At 40.0% G+C, this 18,318-nt stretch overlaps 1 protein-coding gene across 1 annotated transcript in view; it reads right to left on the reverse strand.

The window, feature by feature from the left end:
* Positions 1 to 537: 537 nt before the first annotated feature.
* Positions 538 to 18,318, reverse strand: part of SCN11A (sodium voltage-gated channel alpha subunit 11) — a 68,199-nt gene continuing 50,418 nt past the window's right edge. Inside the window, exons 20-26 of the mRNA XM_065886438.1 lie at positions 17,254 to 17,355; positions 16,504 to 16,773; positions 15,757 to 15,810; positions 13,065 to 13,206; positions 8,733 to 8,833; positions 4,508 to 4,778; positions 538 to 1,565 (exon numbers count right to left, since the gene is read on the reverse strand). Coding sequence (XP_065742510.1) covers positions 538 to 1,565; positions 4,508 to 4,778; positions 8,733 to 8,833; positions 13,065 to 13,206; positions 15,757 to 15,810; positions 16,504 to 16,773; positions 17,254 to 17,355 — 1,968 coding nt within the window. The remainder of the gene's footprint in view (positions 1,566 to 4,507; positions 4,779 to 8,732; positions 8,834 to 13,064; positions 13,207 to 15,756; positions 15,811 to 16,503; positions 16,774 to 17,253; positions 17,356 to 18,318) is intronic.

Raw genomic sequence — 18,318 nt, forward strand, 5'->3', positions numbered from 1 at the left:
GTTTCTTTTGATATAATTTGAACTGTGCTTCAATCCTCACATTAGTGTCCCCTACAGCAGCGGTCCCCAACCTTTCTGGCACCAGGGACCAATTTTGCAGAAGACAGTATTTCCACAGACTGGGTTGCGGAGGGGTGGTTTGGGTGGAATGCGAGTGATGTGGAGCGGCAGATGAAATCTTGCTGGCTCGCCCTCTGCTCACCTCTTGCTGTGCGGCCCAGTTTCTGACAGGCCACGGACCGGTAGTGTGGTCTGCAGCCCGGGGGTTGGAGACCCCTGCTCTACAGCCCATTCTAGTGTCTTTTTCCTGGTTAAAACAGTACCGGTGGTTATAGTCGGGCAGCCTTATCTTATATCTCTATAAGAACCATTTGAAGTGAACTCAGAAACACCATTTCTTTTAGCCAGAAAAAGAAAAATGGAATGGCTAGTTCAGTGAGTCCACTGCTTGTTCGCACACTGAGCTGTGGACCCCTTGGAGCTCAGAGGCTGGAGGCAAGGCTCTGAGGCTGTGAGGTAGGGGTGGAGGTGAGGGGCTCAGTCATAGTGGACCTTGCCCTCGGCCACCCCAGAGCTGGACAAGTCTCCATTGCAGAGTGTCTGGAGGGGTGAATGAGGCCTGTCTTCCAAGGTACACTTGGTCTTCGTCATGTACTTTCGAAAGGCCTTTTGAATAACAGCAGCACATCTTTCCTCTTCCTTCCTCTTGGTGGTGGTGACTATGGGTTCATATAACTTCTTGAAAGGGTTGGCTTCCATGAACTTCTCCTCCATCACTGCTTTCATGCTATCCAGGCCACTGGACTCACCAAGTACCCTAGCGGTGAAAGCGAACAGAATATCCAGGCAATGAAGGCGATCTCCGCTCACCATGGGCAAGTCCATGACTAAAAATTGGTATTTATTTGGCTTTGCCACACGCAGAGGCTCAGGAAGGGCATCAGCAAAGTCAGAAAGAGCAGAATATTCGATAAATTGTGTTGCTTCCGGGTCAAACTTTTCCCAGACTTCGTAGAATATTTCAAAGTCGTCTTCACCCAAAGGGTCCTCACTTTCTTCAGTGGCTATATTGAAGTTTTCTAAAATCACAGCAATATACATGTTGACCACGATGAGAAAGGAGATGATGATATAACTGACGAAGTAGGTTATGGCTATGGCAGAGAGGTAACAGTTCTCTGACTTGGGGTTACATGAGTCTTTTGATTGCAACATGGGGCTGAGGAGGGCATCCCAGCCTGCTGACGTGGTTATCTGGAAGAGGCAGAGCATGCTGCCTTTGAAAGTTTTGAAGTTGAATATGTCATCAATTCCAGACTCTTCCTTCACTTTGCAAAAACAGTTCATACCAAAAATGGCATAAATAAACATAACTAGAAAGAGTAGAAGACCAATGTTGAATAGAGAGGGAAGAGACATCATTAGCGCGAAAAGGAGAGTTCTGATTCCTCGTGCTGCCCGAACAAGTCTCAGGATTCGGCCAATCCGAGCCAAGCGGACAATTCTGAAGAATGTTGGAGGGAAAGGAATGTGTGCCTGGGTTTTCAAGGCAGAAACAACTGTACCTTAAGAGGAGGAGAAGGGTCAATCAATTTCCAGCAGGCAGACTGACATAGCCTCTCTCTGCTGCCTTGAATCTGAGTGGGAGCAACTTTCTATCATTACTTCTTAATTTATGTACAAAATTAAGACTTTTTTACCCATATCAGGGAAAATATATATCTGTGCCTTAAGTTGGAGAATAATTTCCAAGGTTCGTACAGTTTTAGATGGGACTTTAGATGGGATAGGACATCTAAAATACTGAAGACCCCCAAGGAAAAGAAATAAAATGCTGTTTATGACAGGTTATTTTATTAGTTATCGTATGCACTAGAAGTACCTTATCCATGTTGGGCATTTAAAGTTATTCATGGGGTAACAAATATAAGTTTTCCATATTTATTGTATATATAGAATGGAAAACTACGGATGGAGTTTAGATTAGAATGCAAGGAGAAATTTCTGCTACTGAAGGTCAGCTTGAGCCTAAGTTATCAGTGGAAGTTGTACGATCCCAGCCCAAAACTTCTTAAACAAACAGGTTCTTATCATAGAGGAATTTGAACACAGCCTGCTACAGGCGAGGACAGGGATGGAGAAAGAGGGTGGTGTTGGGATGTTCATTTTTGGGCTAAAGCTGCCATGGATCTTTCATCTTTTCAGTATGCTCATTCCAAGTTCTTCTGGAAGACCTAATTCAAAAAGCTTAAGGGACTAAATTGGACACAGTTTCTCTGATGTTGTAGATACACCAGAAATGGCATCTCAAGCAAAGGTTTCTGCAGACTGCTAAATATTTGGCCTAAAATGTCACCCTGTTTTCTCATTGCCTGCTCTGCAATGAAGTGATACAAGAATTTAAAACAACTCACATTTTGGCCCAAATATTATAGAATGGCTGGAACATGCTTGCCTTGTATAAGACATGGCCTGGTTCTTGCTCTGGGGATCCTCTAAGGTCATTAGGGATGATGGGTGGCCAACACTACCTGCCATCGCCTAATGATTAAAGAGAACTAGCTGGTGATATACTTCACTGACTGTCTGATTGTATCAAGGAAGTTTAATTCATATGCTAATTGGGCAGGCAACTCTGGTGAGATGTGAAATTGACTACAAACCAATTCAGCAGCAACTGGAGGAGGTCCCTCCTTTAAGGCCCACCTCCTCCATGAATATTTCTTTGAGTAATCAAGCCCAGAGTAATCTGTCTTTTCTCTGAGCTCAGTTCTTTTGTGTACCATGTGATTTGGGGTTCAATCAATTTCTCTTTTTCTGATCCCTTAAGGTGGTAGGTCTTAATACCTCAATTGGATTGTAAACCCCATAGAGAGAATAACTTTGACTCACACTCATTTTGTATTTCTCTAAAAGCTCAGGGGAGAGCATGAGAAAATGTACAGGCTAAGGATTGGATGGCAGATCAACTGGCAAAAACATAGAAAATACTGCCCACATTGGTGAGTAGGACTTGGTTCAATGTGTGGACCTTCTCATCCATTGGAACAAGATGCTATACAGTGCTATGCAGTGTAGCTGCAATCGCTTAGCAGTTGTTCATAGGACAGAAGTCAGAGATATTTCCATGAACTCTACAGTGCCTGGCACTGCCTGCAGAAGGTCAGTAAAGAGTGAAATGAATGAGCTGCTCTCTGCATATTGGAGGAAGAGCCCTTTAAGTGCTCACAGGGCTGCCCCAGACTCATCCTGTCATCATTTTCTAACTTTACTGCTGCTGTCGATTTCACCAGGAAATGACTAATAATGCTTGGAATTGACTAATAATGATTAACAGTCTATGTAACCGTAACCATGTGGAAAGATCTATTACTAAACCTTATCTACATAAACTTTATGGCTTAGAAACCAGAACAGACCATGAACTATACCATTCATTTTCTTGGTCTCTGAAACATCTGCATTGCTGCTGTGGTGATAGGAACCAAAATATTTTGATCCAGCATATCTGTTTAATGCATCCTTTCTGAGATAGCACAAAAACTTCCACTTGTGAAATCAGTTTTCATTGTCTTCATTGCTCTTTGAACTATGAGAAGAGCCCCTGGGCAGTTTTACACAATTATAAAAAGTCAAATTATCAGTTTAGTTAAAATCAGACTTCAAAAACCCAGAGTGAAATCTTATAGCTTAGTCATGAAGAATTTAATTTCAAAGTTGATGTGTGTGTGTGTGTGTGTGTGTGTGTGTGTGTGTGTGTATGTTTTATAAAAAGGTATATGGCAATAACCCTCTTTTTTCCCTATTCTTCTTCCATAAATCTTATAGTTAATTTCTGCCTGTGGTTAAGAAAAATATGCTGATTATAGAGTGAGGCTGGTTGGTGAATGGGATCCAAGCAGTTGAGACAAGTGTAGTTCCCACTGTGGTTTAAGTTAACATGAGATACAGAATAAAGATAAAGCATTACTTGTCCTTATGACACACTCTTGCAAACCCCATCTAGGCTGGGCCATGGAGGCCCTGTATAAGGAGGAGGTACAGGAAGGCCTGGCAATGTCACGGGTGCACAGTAACTGTGATCTGACATCAACATGGATTTTGAACTAGGGAAAAACATGGAAACTAAATGCCACATCCTTAAAACAAGAAATGCTCTTTAGTTGCACAAGAAAGGTAGAACTTTGACTCAACTCCCTGGATAAAGCAGGTAGCCCCACAAAAACTTTGAAGTCATCTTAATTTTGCCTACCTCCGTTGAATAAATTATCCACATAATTATTTAACTCTATTTCAATTGTGTAGATAGTGAAGGGAATGGAAATTACTCTGTATCTCCTAGCAACTCCCCAAAGAGAATGGCATTAGTTCATCTATTTTTTCAGAAATCACATTAAGCTTAATTTTCTGCTTTGTGGACGCTCTGGACATAATTCCAAATGATAAGATTTATAAGTTTACTTCTGGCTCTTAGATTAAAGCCCCTCTGGCTGCCAATTTTACTTACTAACAATAGAAATGACCACGATCACACAATCAAATAAATTCCAGCCACTGGTGAAGTAGTATTGCCTCAAAGCAAAGATTTTGATGAGACACTCAGTTGTAAAGACGACCACAAAGGCCAGGTTGAGACGCTCAAGGAAGAGTTCCATGGCTTTGGACTGGCCATATGATTCAGCCATCATGCTAACCATGTTGAGGAAAATGAGGATGATGATGACGATGTCAAAGACCTGGTGTGTAACTAGGTCAAAAACAAAACCCTGGCATTTGTTCTGAGGAAAAAAAAAAAAAAGGAATCATAGATCATTTTGAGTTGTAGGAATGAAATCACATACATTAAAAGGCACATACAGCAGCATTTGTCCTCTCTTACAATTAAAGCAGTTTCTTGGAAAATGCACAGACCTTTTTTAAAGGGCAAGAAATTCTTCTATAGATATTTTTTCATTTAATTTCATTAAATTTAATTAGATAACTGATTTTAAGTTGTAGGCTTATAGCTTTAATTCCATTTTGAAACCAAATAAGTAAATTAATTAAATTTTTAGTAACAACATAACTTTGATGTGGTGGATGATTTGTTTTTGCTGAAATAAAATAGCTCATGTTGGATTTAATCATAAAAAATGAAGTTCGGTCTCTGTATTTCACCTGCTTCTGTATTTTGACTTCAATAATACTAATGCAGAGAATACCTGCTCACAAAATTATGTTGGACAAAAGAGAATTAACATCTCCAAGCCTCCATTTGTCAGTTCAGAATAATCAGATCTTATACTTAACCAAAACTCTGTATTCAAGCAATTCTTGAATGCCAATTTTCTAATTCTTGTTCACTTAAAGATAAGGCTAGATAAATGGGATTCTGATCCAACGATTACTAAAAATGGAAACAGAAAAACTGATTATTTCACGTTATTACTGATGGTGAACTTGCATATTGGTTTGTACATGGATGGCCTGCTCCAAAGTAAAAATGTGCTGATTGCTCTGGTACAGGTTCTAACTCAAGTTTGCATGTCTAATCTACCATGCACAGTGAAATGACTCAATTATTCCACTATTTTCTTTAATTTAACATCTATAACGTACCACTTTGTTCTTTACTTAAGTGGAAACTTTTCTTAAACACAAACTCAGACACTGATATTGTATGGCATACTTGGCTATACACTGGTTGTTTTACATTATATGTATATATTAGATTATTTCATATTACATATCATCTAATCAAAGTACACATATAGTATTCTATTTAGAAACCTCATAGACCCCCTAAGAATTCATCTTTATAACCCCTGGCATCTGTTAAGGTAATCCAGGCAAGAGATGATGTTGGTCTGTGGTGGTAACAGTGGAGAAAGACATGAGCATTTAGGTTTAAAAACTAATATGGAAGTAGAAGCAGCAGGAGTCAGAGAATGTTTGAATGGAGTAGGTTATGGGAAAGTTAAGGCTGAGGCTATAATTTCTGCTTGGTGGAGCATTCAAACAACCAGAGAACAGGGGATGAGGAGTTCTGGGGGGAGATGATGAATGTGTCCTGAGCACATGGAGTTTGAGGTGCCAGTGGGGCATCCAAGGGACATGGGCAGGTAGAGGTATTGGTCTGGAGCTCAGGCAGAGAGCTGGAATGCAGATGTGGAGTACAACAGCACCAGTACTGATATGAACTAAAACCAAGAGAATGAATGATATCACTCAGGGAGAGCAAGGGCAATGAAAAGAAAGAGGGTCGGGACGGCAGTGGTAAGATACTACCTGTAAGTTTGTGTCTTTCAAACTTTGCTCCAGGAGCCCTAAAGCTTTTATCAAGGAGTCTGGAGAAGAAACTTGAATGTCAAATGCATTTCCTATGTGAGAATGCATCCGGGAAGTCAGAAAGGACCTGGAGAAAATATACTTTTAAGGGTGCTCTCCAGGGAAGCAGAACGAAGGCTGAGAATAAATGTAAGGAACGGTAAGCATTGGCCTTACAGTTCAACCCTAATATTTAGAAAATGGAGATTAAAAGTATAAGCTACCAAACGTGGTAGATGATCAAAACACATTCTATGTCATTTTAAGATGTACAGGGACTCCTATACCTCAGGATAATTTTTAACCCCACTAATGAAGCTACCTTGTGGGGGTACCTCAGGTAGAATCAGAAATGATTCCAGATTTCTTGCTCTTACTGCTAGAAAGAATATCCATCACTCCTCAGGTTAAAACAGCTGTATTTCCCCCTCTATGCAATTGCTATTCCTTTGTTCCAAAGGCCAAAAGATAATATGTAGACTTTAGAGATTTTAAAAAAATCCGTGGGGAGGTAAAGTTGTGAGTTAAGGGCTAACAGCTGATTTGAAGTCTTAGCTCAAACTCAGGGACACCAGGGGATATGCTTTTGGGTTTATCTCATGCAAAACTGCTCTGTGGAATACAGAGGTTAAGATAAACGTTCAGCATTAACTGGTGAGTTGTACGTGGCTGTCGGAATCACTCATTGTGAAATCTTGATTGGTGAGCCATGCAGGAAGGGCTTTGGGATAGCACCTACTCCCCGATAAGCCATGCAACAAACAAGCTATAAAAGATGGTTAAGGAATGGAGATGGCAGCTTCCCTTCGTTAAAGCCGTCCATGCCCACTTCAAGCTCATCTCTCGCATCCTAGCATGTCCAGAGCAGTGGAGAGGCCTAGAAGCTGCATCCACGCCACTGCAAGTTCTGTTCGGCTGTGTGCTGCACTGCTGGCTTCATATCCTTCATGAAGTAAACTGGTAAATATGTGTCTCAAGAGTCTTTTAGTTAATTCCAAATCTGGGACCAACTGGTACTGAATCGGTTGTTGCATAGCGTGCACATGTAAATAAAAATTGTCTGTCTTTTTTGTTGGCTCAAGTTCAAATAAGAACTTCAAAGTGAAATTAGTACTAGAAAGTGAGTTTGGTACTTAAAAGCTAGATCTGACTTAGGTAAAATGAAGTTCCACATACTGTCATCAGATGAAAATTTCCCAAATATATTGATAATTTTATCATTAACCCTTTTGTAAAAATTCTTCATTGTATAAATTCTAAACACTTGGCCCTGACATTTGTAGACATCTTTAGTGCAACACAAATGTTTAATTCTAGCGGGATGGATTTTGTGTATGCCTGAAAACGTGCTCTTTTATTCAACAAATAACTACTGAGAACACACTTTACTCTGTTCTGATTGCTGGGAATAGCAGGAAGTTAAACACACCTTTGATAATTTGTGGTCTCATGTTTGAATGAAAATCTCCAAATCCTCTACATGTATCAGATATCAAGCCCCTCTTCCATACTGCTTTCCCAGACTTTTCGGCCCCACTGACCCTCCCTGTCTTGAAAGCCGTCAAACTCACTTGTCAGAGCTACCAACTGTGCCTGTTGTATTACTTTATAATCTAATGCTCTCAAATTCCAGCTCCTCAATTAGACTGTAAGCATGGAGCAGTCCTGTTAGTATCTCGTAAGGCAGGATTCAGCAAAATATGGCCCACAGGCCAAATATGGCCCATCACTTCTTTTAGTGTAGCCCGTGAGCTCAGAATGGGCTTTACTCAGGATGACTTTGGGGAGAAAAACACAAAAGAATAAAATTTTGACACACGAAAATTATATGAAATTCAAATGTTGGTGTTTATAAATCAAGTTATACTGGAACACAGCCAAGCACATTTGTTCTGCATCGCCGACGGCTGCTTTTGTGCTACAACATCAAAGCTGAGTAGTAGCAGCAGAGACCACATGGCCTGCAAAGCTTAAAATATTTACTGTCTGACCTTTTACAGAAAAGGTGTGCACGTTCCTGACATAGAAAGTTTATCATAAGTATTTGTGAAGTGGAAGTGAGTGTGCATGACCTCAACTTCATACCAGAAAAAGTTGGTAAAAGATATTATAAATACATTTTCAATTGGCCAAGAGTAAATTAAAACTAACTGCTAAATTCACATCATTGCAATGAGTATATACTAAGCAGCTATTGTGTGCTCACTAAAAGGTAAATTAAAGTTGTTGCCCAAGCTCTTACTATTGAATTTGAATGTTTAATCTTCCGAAGGACTTGAGCCGTACATCAGTGGTACCTGGGTTCATACTGACTTCTTAGGTAAAGTCTATACATTTAAAAATTAAAGGAGAATGGCACTACAGATATGAGTTCCTCATAACCACTTAATGCATCTATGTGTTTAGAATCAATCAACTGCTCTCACCAGAGGCCTTGGGATGGGCCTTTGAGGTTTTTTGGATCCTAATTTTTTCATTGCATTATAGTATTTCTTCTGTTCTTCTGTCAGAAAGATGTCTTGGCCACCTAAGTATATGGAGAAGATGAGAGCTAATTATCATTAATGGATTTTTGGAAACAAGTTCTGAATTTTCAGAAATAGTTTTAAAGTTATATTACATTTCCATCAACAATTCCTAAAATTCCAATGGGAAGCAGAAAGAGACTCTGGGGGAGGGCTGAAAGGAAATAGGGTTTATTAAATTAAGGAAGAAGGGGAAAATGTTACTTTTATCAGTTACATTTCTCTTTTTATAATATAAACAAAGATTACAAATTCTTTGCAAACAACCACAGAATCTTTACAAAAACTGAATATATTTCAAGTTGTATAAATCAAACCACAATGAAACAAAAATAGAAATTAGTAACAAAAATTTAAACAAAAAATCCTAAAAAGTGACAATTAAAATTCTCCTAAATATGTGAATGCATATATCACTACTAGTAAAATTTCAAAAAAATCTGTCCAGAGCCATTCTCAGAAAAAGAAAAAAAAAATTAGAGAGCTTTAAATGTTTTTACTTCTGGGGAAGAAAGAATAGAAAAATGAAGTCAGATTTTCATTTCTGGAAATTGGGGTTGGGGGAGTCGTAAAACATCTAGAAATGTGGGATAAAATGGAACAGAATTCCTTTAAAAGACATAGCTGACATAAAAAGAAACGAAATTCAGTTATCTGTAGTGAGGTGGATGGACCTAGAGTCTGTCATACAGAGTGAAGTAAGTCAGAAAGAGAAAAACAAATACCGTATGCTAACACATACATATATGGAATCTAAAAAAAAAAACAGTTCTGAAGAACTGAGGGGCAGGACAGGAATAAAGACGCAGACAAATAGAATGGACTTGAGGACACGAGGAGGGGGAAGGGTAAGCTGGGACGAAGTGAGAGAGTGGCATGGACATATATACACTACCAAATGTAAAACAGATAGCTAGTGGGAAACAGCCACATAGCACAGGGAGATCAGGTGCTTTGTGACCACCTAGAGGGGTGGGATAGGGAGGGTGCGAGGGAGACGCAAGAGGGAGGGGATATGGGTATAGATGTATACGTACAGCTGATTCACTTTGTTATACAGCAGAAGCTAACACAACAATGTAAAGCAATTATACTCCATTAAAGATGTTAAAAAAAAGAGAAATAGCTGAACTTGCACAAAAGTAAGGTACATCTCCATCGTCTGAAAATCAAGAGAGATCAAAAAGAAAGAGTAGTAAATTAGTCCTGAAGCCATGGCTGGCCTAACGGCATTTGCTAATCTCTGTAAAAACAGGAATCTTGGGATTTAATAACTACAAGGGGGTCATGGGGAGAAGGCAGTGGGGTTAGGCCAAGGACCCTGTGTGAATCTGGAGCTCTCCAAGTGCTGCCATTAAAGGGTGAAGAAGAAAACCAAACCTGTCTGTTGGCAATGGAAGACAACCAGAACACTGTCTCAGTCTGTACTATGGGTAAAAACCCAGTCTTCCCTGATAATTTGTGAATCCAAGCCTGCCTTGATGAGGGTGTGTGGTTTGAATTTACACCACCAGTATGGACCAAAAATATACAGCCCTAGGACAGTCTTTTCAACAAATGGTGCTAGGCAAACTGGATATCAACATGCAAAAGAATGAAGCTGAATCAGTGCCTAGCATCATATAAAAAAATTAACTCAAAATGGATCAAAGACATAAATGTAAGATCTAGAACAATAAAACTCTCAGAAGAAAACATAGAACAAAAGCTTCACAACACTGGATTTGGCAGTGATCTCTTGGATATAATACAAAGGCAAAAGGAAAAATAGACAAATTGGACTTCATAATAACTTAAAAATTTTGTGCATCCAAGACACTATCAATGAAGTAAAAAGGCAACCCACACAATGGGGAAAATACTTGCAAATCATGTATCTGATAAAAAATTAATATCCAGAATATATAGAGGACACCAAAAATATAACAACAGAAAGACAAACAACCTGATTCAAAAACAAGGCGCGGGTGATGGATATTTTAGGTTCACTCTACCATACTCTTGTGCATGTTTGAAATTTTCTGTAATAAAAAGTAAAACAAAAAAGAACAAAAACGCTATGGACTGATCAAAACAGTGATTTCAAATGTAAACTTAAATCTAAAATCACAAGGCCTGACATTCAAATTGTAGGTGCATATTACAGAGATGACACCACATAGTACACTCCTGAATAACAGCAGCCATATAGTTGCCTGGGACCGTGAACGATTCTCCCAGCAGACACAAAGAAAGCTCAACAGTATCAGGATACACTGTGGATGAATTTAAAAAGTTCAACAGAAAAATAAAAGTGAGCCACAAAACAATTAGGAAAACCAAAGGTGAATATTTAGTTACCTGATTTTAGGACTGAGAAATGCCTTCAGTATATAAATGCAAGAAAAGAAGCCAAAAAGGACAAGATTGAGAGTTTGACTTCATAAATATGCTAAATGTCTATAAGTTAAAACTGTCATCACAAAAATGTAAGAAGCAAGTCACAAATTGGAGTTACTATATAAAAACATAAGAAAAAGATGATAATGTCAATTTTAAGAAGAGACAAAGACAGTAAACAGATAACTCAAGGAAGAAATACTTATGGCCATCAACCTGTGAAAAAGTGTATAACTTCATATATGGTCAAATGAATGAATGTAAAACTATGAGATAACACTTTTACCCATCGAGCTGGAAAAGATAATTAAAAATTACAAAAGTCAGAATGATTAGAACAGAGTAAACAGGCATCTTCATATCTTGCAAAAGGATGGGACCCAGAACAGCATTTCTGAAAGGTAATTTGACAATATATCTTTAATGCCTTAAATTCTAGGAACTTATCCTGAGGAAATAATCAGAGATACACAGACAGAATTTTAAGAATGTTCATGATTATTTTAGAAGAGCAAGAAATTTGGAAATGACCCTAAATGTCCTTAAAAAGGGGAGTGGGGGGAATGATTAGAACAAATTATGATCTATCCATAATATGGGATGAAATTCAGCCCTGAAAATTCTTATAACAAAGATGATCTCATGACATGAACTCATAACTAATGGAGAGGATAGTTAAAAGTATTACATAATTTCAATGGTGTAAAAGAAATATTTAGTTAAAAAGTAACAGGAAAAGATGGTACCAAAATGATGAGGCTTAATCTAAAATGGTTATTATTTGGCGGTCATCTTATGGGTGATTTAAATATTCTTTTTCTCTTCCTTTTTTTTCCACATTTACTACAGTGCTCCTATAGATTGTAGAATCAAAAAAATAAATATCTGTTGTTACAATGCATGGGGAAAAAAACTCCCTAAAACAACCTGTCTCTTCCCCAACCATCTTCTTTCCAAGTAAGTTCAGTAAATCTGCTGAGATTTGGGTGTTGAGAGGCAAGACACAAGTTTACTGAAAAAGCGTTTACAGATTTTCCTCTACTTACAATGGTGTTACATCCTGATAAACCCATTGTAAGCTGAAAATATTGTAAGTTGAAATGCATTTAATACACTTAACCTACTGAACATCATAGCTTAGCCTTGCCTACCTTAAACATGTTCAGAACACTTACTTTAGCTTATAGTTGGGCAAAATCACGTAACACAAGCCCTGTTTTATAATAAAGTGTTGAATATCTCATGTAATTTATTGAATACTGTACTGAAAGTGAAAAACAGAATGGTTGTATGGGTACAGAATGTTGTAAGTATATATCGATTGTTCACCCTCAGTGAGTGCGTGGCTGACTGGGAGCTGTGGCTGCTGCTACCCAGTGTCACAAGAGAGTATTGTACTGCATATCTCTAGCCCAGGAAAAGATCACCATTCAAAATCTGAAGTAAAGTTTCTACTCAGTTGAGTACCACTTTTGCATCATCATAAAGCTAAAGTTGTGTAAATTGAACTATCCTAAGTCGGGAATCATTTGTACTCTTTTTATCCTGGATAACAAGGTACGCTTGAAAGGTTACTAAAATATGACATAAATACTAATCCTGGTAATTATTTTTCTATTAGAGTTCCTTTGTTTAAGAGGGTAGAGTGGAGAATAAAAACAATGATTTAATAAAACCCAGCTGTTTTAGTTCCTTTCCAGCCATATCCTCAAGACTCTTCTCCAGGAGGCTTCCTCTTTGTTCTCATGCAGATGATAAAGGCTACTTTGCACAACAATTTAGAACAGATTTATGCTCCATTCAAGCTCTTTGGAGAAGACAGGTAAAAACACCAAATCAGGACAACCCCCATACTTATCTTTTTCTGCTGTTGGTTGAAGTTGTCAATAATAACACCAATAAAGAGATTCAGAGTGAAGAATGAGCCAAAGATGATAAAAACTACGAAGTAAACATACATTAATGAGTTCTCCTCAAACCTTGGCTGTTGTCCTTCCTGTTAGGGATTTTTTAAATGAGAGAAGAAAACAATTACTGGAGAAAAACATGAGCCATCTTAACTGCCTGGTAGCAGCTGCATTAACCACTCAGCCTCCTCCAGTCAGCCGTGGCCCTGCAAGGAGCCCCTCTCTCCTCTTTCAGCTTCCCCCAGCACAGCTTGAGTGGTACCATACAGTGGGGAGGGGGTGTGGTGGAGGATTAGGCTTTTCCTTCTAAGCAAAGGAGAATCATTGAAGGGTTGTGAGGGAGGAGAGTGGCATGATCATATGTGTCCTTTGAAAAGGTCTCTAGGATGTCCATATGGACACATAATTGGAGGGAGCCAGACTGGAGATATCCACCAGAGAAGGGACATGTTCACTTCAGGAGATTGACTACCAACCCTTGTTGAAAGGCTGTATCCTTCAAACAGGGCTCACTACTGTATTTAGCCTGTGCTTGCATCCTGTCACTCTTGAATTCCTAGTGCCTGGCACAGCTTGTGACATGTAGGTTCTCCACACACATTGAATGAGTGGATGAATGATCAAGCTCTAGAATGGACAAGAATGGACTATAATCAAGCTCCCCTAGCTCAAGGCATGACCAAAAGCGTCCAAGATCTTCACATGGTCATTGGTCTTATTCATTTTGGGGATAGGTGGCAGGAGCATCTCTGTTTTCTTTCCCCTGATCACATTCAAACACAGAGATGAATGTTGATAGCTCTGTTATGTGTTGAATGTACTCATGATACTTGCTTTTCAAAACCCACCATACAGACTAGTGTATTAGAGGTAAATATTTGAAACAATTATTTTTCTCTTTTGCCTTGAAGAGTACCTGACCTTAGTCCCAGTTGGCTGGAAGCATCTACTTGTTTGAATTAAGGATAGGCATTAGTCTAGAAACAATGTAATGGAAAGAAGCATTAATATTCAGTATCTGACATTGAAAACAAGATTATGCAGCAGGCTAATCATCTTGCAGAGGGAGGTTCGGACAGAAAGAGGAACACGGAAAGGATCACCTCACTTGTACCCAGGGAACTGTCAGAAGGAGAAACAGAGAGAGAGAGAACATCAGAGCTGTGAGATGTGTGTCCTGATTTTCCCTTCTTTGGGTTTGGAGAGGGGGCTTGGGGCCCAGTAAATCGAGGGGAACATGGAGAGCAAAGAATGTGTGTTCTGGCTCAACTTTGGTATTTTTCAAAGGGAAAACTACTGCTGGGAAGGCCTGGGATACGTTGGGCAGGCAGGATGACTTAAGAGACTGGAGTAGCATAATTGGGCAGACAGCGGTCTCTTGAACCTTCTTTAGTTCTCGTGGCTTGGACGTGGGGTTGACAGCCATATGCCTGCCATTGTGGGCTTCATAGTGAGGGATGGCAGTAGACTGCTGAGCCAGGAGACCGTATGAAGGATATGGCAGAGAGTCAGTGTTTGAGGCTAGGAGGAGTTGAAGGAGGAGAAAGGCCCATGGTTTCACCAGTTGCAGCTTCAATATTTGAGAACAGTAGGATGCTCTGTGACTACACAGACAAAGGTCATTATACTAGCACACACCAGTTAGGATATCCCAGGACCACATCAGGACAGGCACACCTCCACACACCTCCACCCACCCATCATTCACTCAATTCACTTCTTCTGTCATACATAAGATCTCCTCCCTATCCCCTAGCTCCACCTCAAGGCAGATGGATGTCTAAGGTAAACTGAGGTGAAGTTCATATATTCATATAGACAAAAAAATAAGCACATTAATATTTTTAAATATTTCCTTTGTTATAAATTGCCTCTACTACTACTATAACACTATTCGTATCACCTCTACTGCTACTACCAGCTGTACTGAACATCTACTATGTGCCAGGCATCAACTCTGTATACTCTCAAACAATAACACATATGTGTGTGATGGTAGGAAAAAATAAACAATGCTGATTCCATTCTTGATTCAACCATCTGCTCTCACTATGACTTTGGGCAACACTCTTCCTTTCTATTCCTCAATTTTCCCAACTGGGAAATAGAAATGGACTATTTTGCTGAGTACTCTTCTAACCTTGGGAATCCATGATCACTTTTTATTTAACTATAATTTGACAGTTGGCAATTACTAGAAATCCCCTTATTCTCTGGGGAACCTGGAGCCATTGAAGGGTCTCTTGCTCAGACCTAGTCCAATCTTAAGGTTCTCTCTCCCACAGTCAAGAGCAGGTACCCTTTGAAATTTGGCTTCTGCCTTTCCACTCACTTGAAGAGGAGGTGAGAGAGGAAAATCAAGGCATCCTGTGATTCTGTTGCTTCTGGCTCCACCTCCTACATGAGTGGTCAGTATGGAGAAAGAGGACTTGACTTTGTAGCATGCTAGGATGTAATACTCATAGGAGGATGAATAAGAATCCTTTTAATCCCTGTTTCATAGTGTTTGTCCTAATGAAAACAAGGCAAAGAATCCTGGCCACTGGAATTATGATGCAGGAAGTTCTGGGCTGTCCATGTAGTCATGATATTCCTGATTTGATCCTAGCACTCTAGAACATGGTAGAACACAAGCTCACCCCTCTGGAATCAACAGCTGCATACATAATATCCATCCAGCCCTTAAATGTTGCCTGCAATGAAAGCAGAGAAACATGAACGTAATTATAGACTTGCCATCAACAGACAAGTGCCATACAAAAGCCAGCAAGTCCAGTGGGCAGATGTACCTAAGACAATGTCCCACCCTTCCAGGACAGAATGTCCGCATAAAAGAACAGCAGAAGGAAATTCAAGGATAGATGTCTTGGATTTTTTTTCTTCATTTTCACAAGACAAAAAGTTTAAAAACAAGAGAACATTTCTGCCTTAAAAATTGCTAAACAAGCTATGAACCAACTGCTGCAAAGAGCCTGATTAAGGCTCTTTCCTGATTCCACATCTGTTTGCACTATCTGTCCAAAACCTTGCAACCACGATTTAACCTGGGACTGACTTCCCACAGGGAATTGTTACTAATGGAGTGGCTTAGCATCTGAGGCTCTACGCCTCTCTGGCTGGAGCTCAGGAGAGCAAGGCACCATTTAGGACAGAGTGAGAGGTCCAGACCCTTATGGGATATCGCCTGGAGGTTGAGGCTCAGTAGAAAATAAGGTTGGAGGTGCTCGGTGCGGAACAATTCCAGAGGGCATTAGCTCCCATGTGAGAAACTGGGATTTGATTCTCTTATCTCAATAGAGTCTCTGTATTTTTATTAGCTGAGAAATGGTTTATGATTCTTTTAAGGTTTCTTTCCCCAGAGTGAAAAACAAACCCACAGCGCTTACCACTTGCAGCAGCGCGAGGTAAGCCATTCCCACATTGTCAAAGTTGACTTTCAGGGTGAACCAGGAGAAATTTCCACTTTCACATTGACTCCGGTTTGCAACAATGTTGTAATTTATAACTGAGTTTCCATCTGTTACGTTAACGCATCTTCCAAATTTTCCAGAAAACAAACTTACTCCCAGGATACAAAATATGAGCCAGAAAATGAGGCAGACAAGCAAAACATTCAGGATGGCAGGTATGGCACCTATGAGAGCGTTAACTACCACCTTAAGGAAGCAAAACAGAAGAAAAATATAATAGACGTGTGAGACTCAACAAGCTCTTGATCTTCCCAGGATGAGCCTAACGTGTGGGGCTGGATTTCTTGGAGCCCCGTCTTTACATTCCAGCCCCGAACCCACACCCCACAGCAAGCCCTGCTCTCAGCTCCATACATAATGGGTCCTTTCTGTTGCCACAGGATCACTTGAGAAGTGTCCTCTGATGATGGTGTTACGAGACTTATGGGACACCTACCCTAGGATTGAAGGGAAGCCAGAGCCCATCTCGGCTGTCACAGAAGCACTTCTAGGTGAAGACTGTATCTTAGACTTTTCTCCATCTCTGAAATTCTAAGCAGTGGGCTGGATGGGAAGGAGTCCAGGAAAAGCTTGGCAACTTAAGGGAAGCCCAGCCCAAGAAGAGCAGTTGGCTTCTCTGCCTTTCCCTGCTAGCTGACTTTCCTCCCATCCATCTAAAGAACATACCTTCATTCCTTCAAACTGGGACAGCGCTCGCAGAGGCCTCAGCGCTCGCAGAATCCGGAAGGACTTCAAGACCTTTAAGTCGATGAGACTGGTCACAGAGACCTCGTGGGAAAAGAAGCCACAGGTAGTGCACCTGACTTGGTGCCCAGAGAACCCAGTGGGGATTAAGAGCTGTCTTTCTGAGAGGCAAACTCATTGCGCCCACAGTGGATTATCCAGACACAGAAACCAGCCAGACCCTGCTGGAAGGGGAGGGCAGGTGAGAGGCTATTTTCCTCCTTGCCTGGCAAAGCTACAGCCCATATGGGTGAGAACAATGCACTTACATGATCTGCTTGATGAAAGACAAAGAAAAGCTGAGACATTGTTGTGAATTAAAGGAAACCAAAGAGACATGACAATGATAAGTCATGTGAGGTCCTGAGTTTGATCCTGGATTACGGTGGGGGGAAAGGTGATGGTGTGTGGGTAGGGTGAATTAGCCATAAAGAACCTTGTGACAATTGAGAAAATTTGAAAATGGATGTGGGTTTTAGTATTGGATCATGTTAAATTCCTAACCTTGATAACTGTATTGTGACTGTGTGAGATAATATCCTTGTTCTTAGGAAATACACACTGAAATGTTGAGGGCTAGTGGAGTGTGATGCCTGCAACTTAATCTCAAGCAGTTTAGGGGGAAAAAAATAGAAAAAATGATAAGGCAGATGGGCTGCAATGCTAACAACTGGTGAATCTGGGGGAAGAGTGTAAGGGATTCTTTACACTACTTCTTGCAATTTTTCCATATGTTTGAAATGATATCAAAATCAAGTTATGAAGAAATAATTCTTTGTTTGCTAATATTTCCCTCCATTCAAATAGCTCCCTTTTGGAGAATTAAATCCAATTTTCTCTCCTAACGTACTTCTTCCCAATGGGAGAGGACTGAGGATTGGAAAACTCCGTAAATACACTAACTTAAAACTCAACAAACCTGCTGAGCTTAAGTTGAAGGCCACTATTTGCAGATCTTCAGCCATTCTTATTGATTATGCAGACCCTTCAGAGGCTCAGCTTAGAAGG

This window comes from Phocoena phocoena, chromosome 10 (assembly GCF_963924675.1).
Source record: "Phocoena phocoena chromosome 10, mPhoPho1.1, whole genome shotgun sequence".
NCBI lineage: Eukaryota > Metazoa > Chordata > Mammalia > Artiodactyla > Phocoenidae > Phocoena > Phocoena phocoena.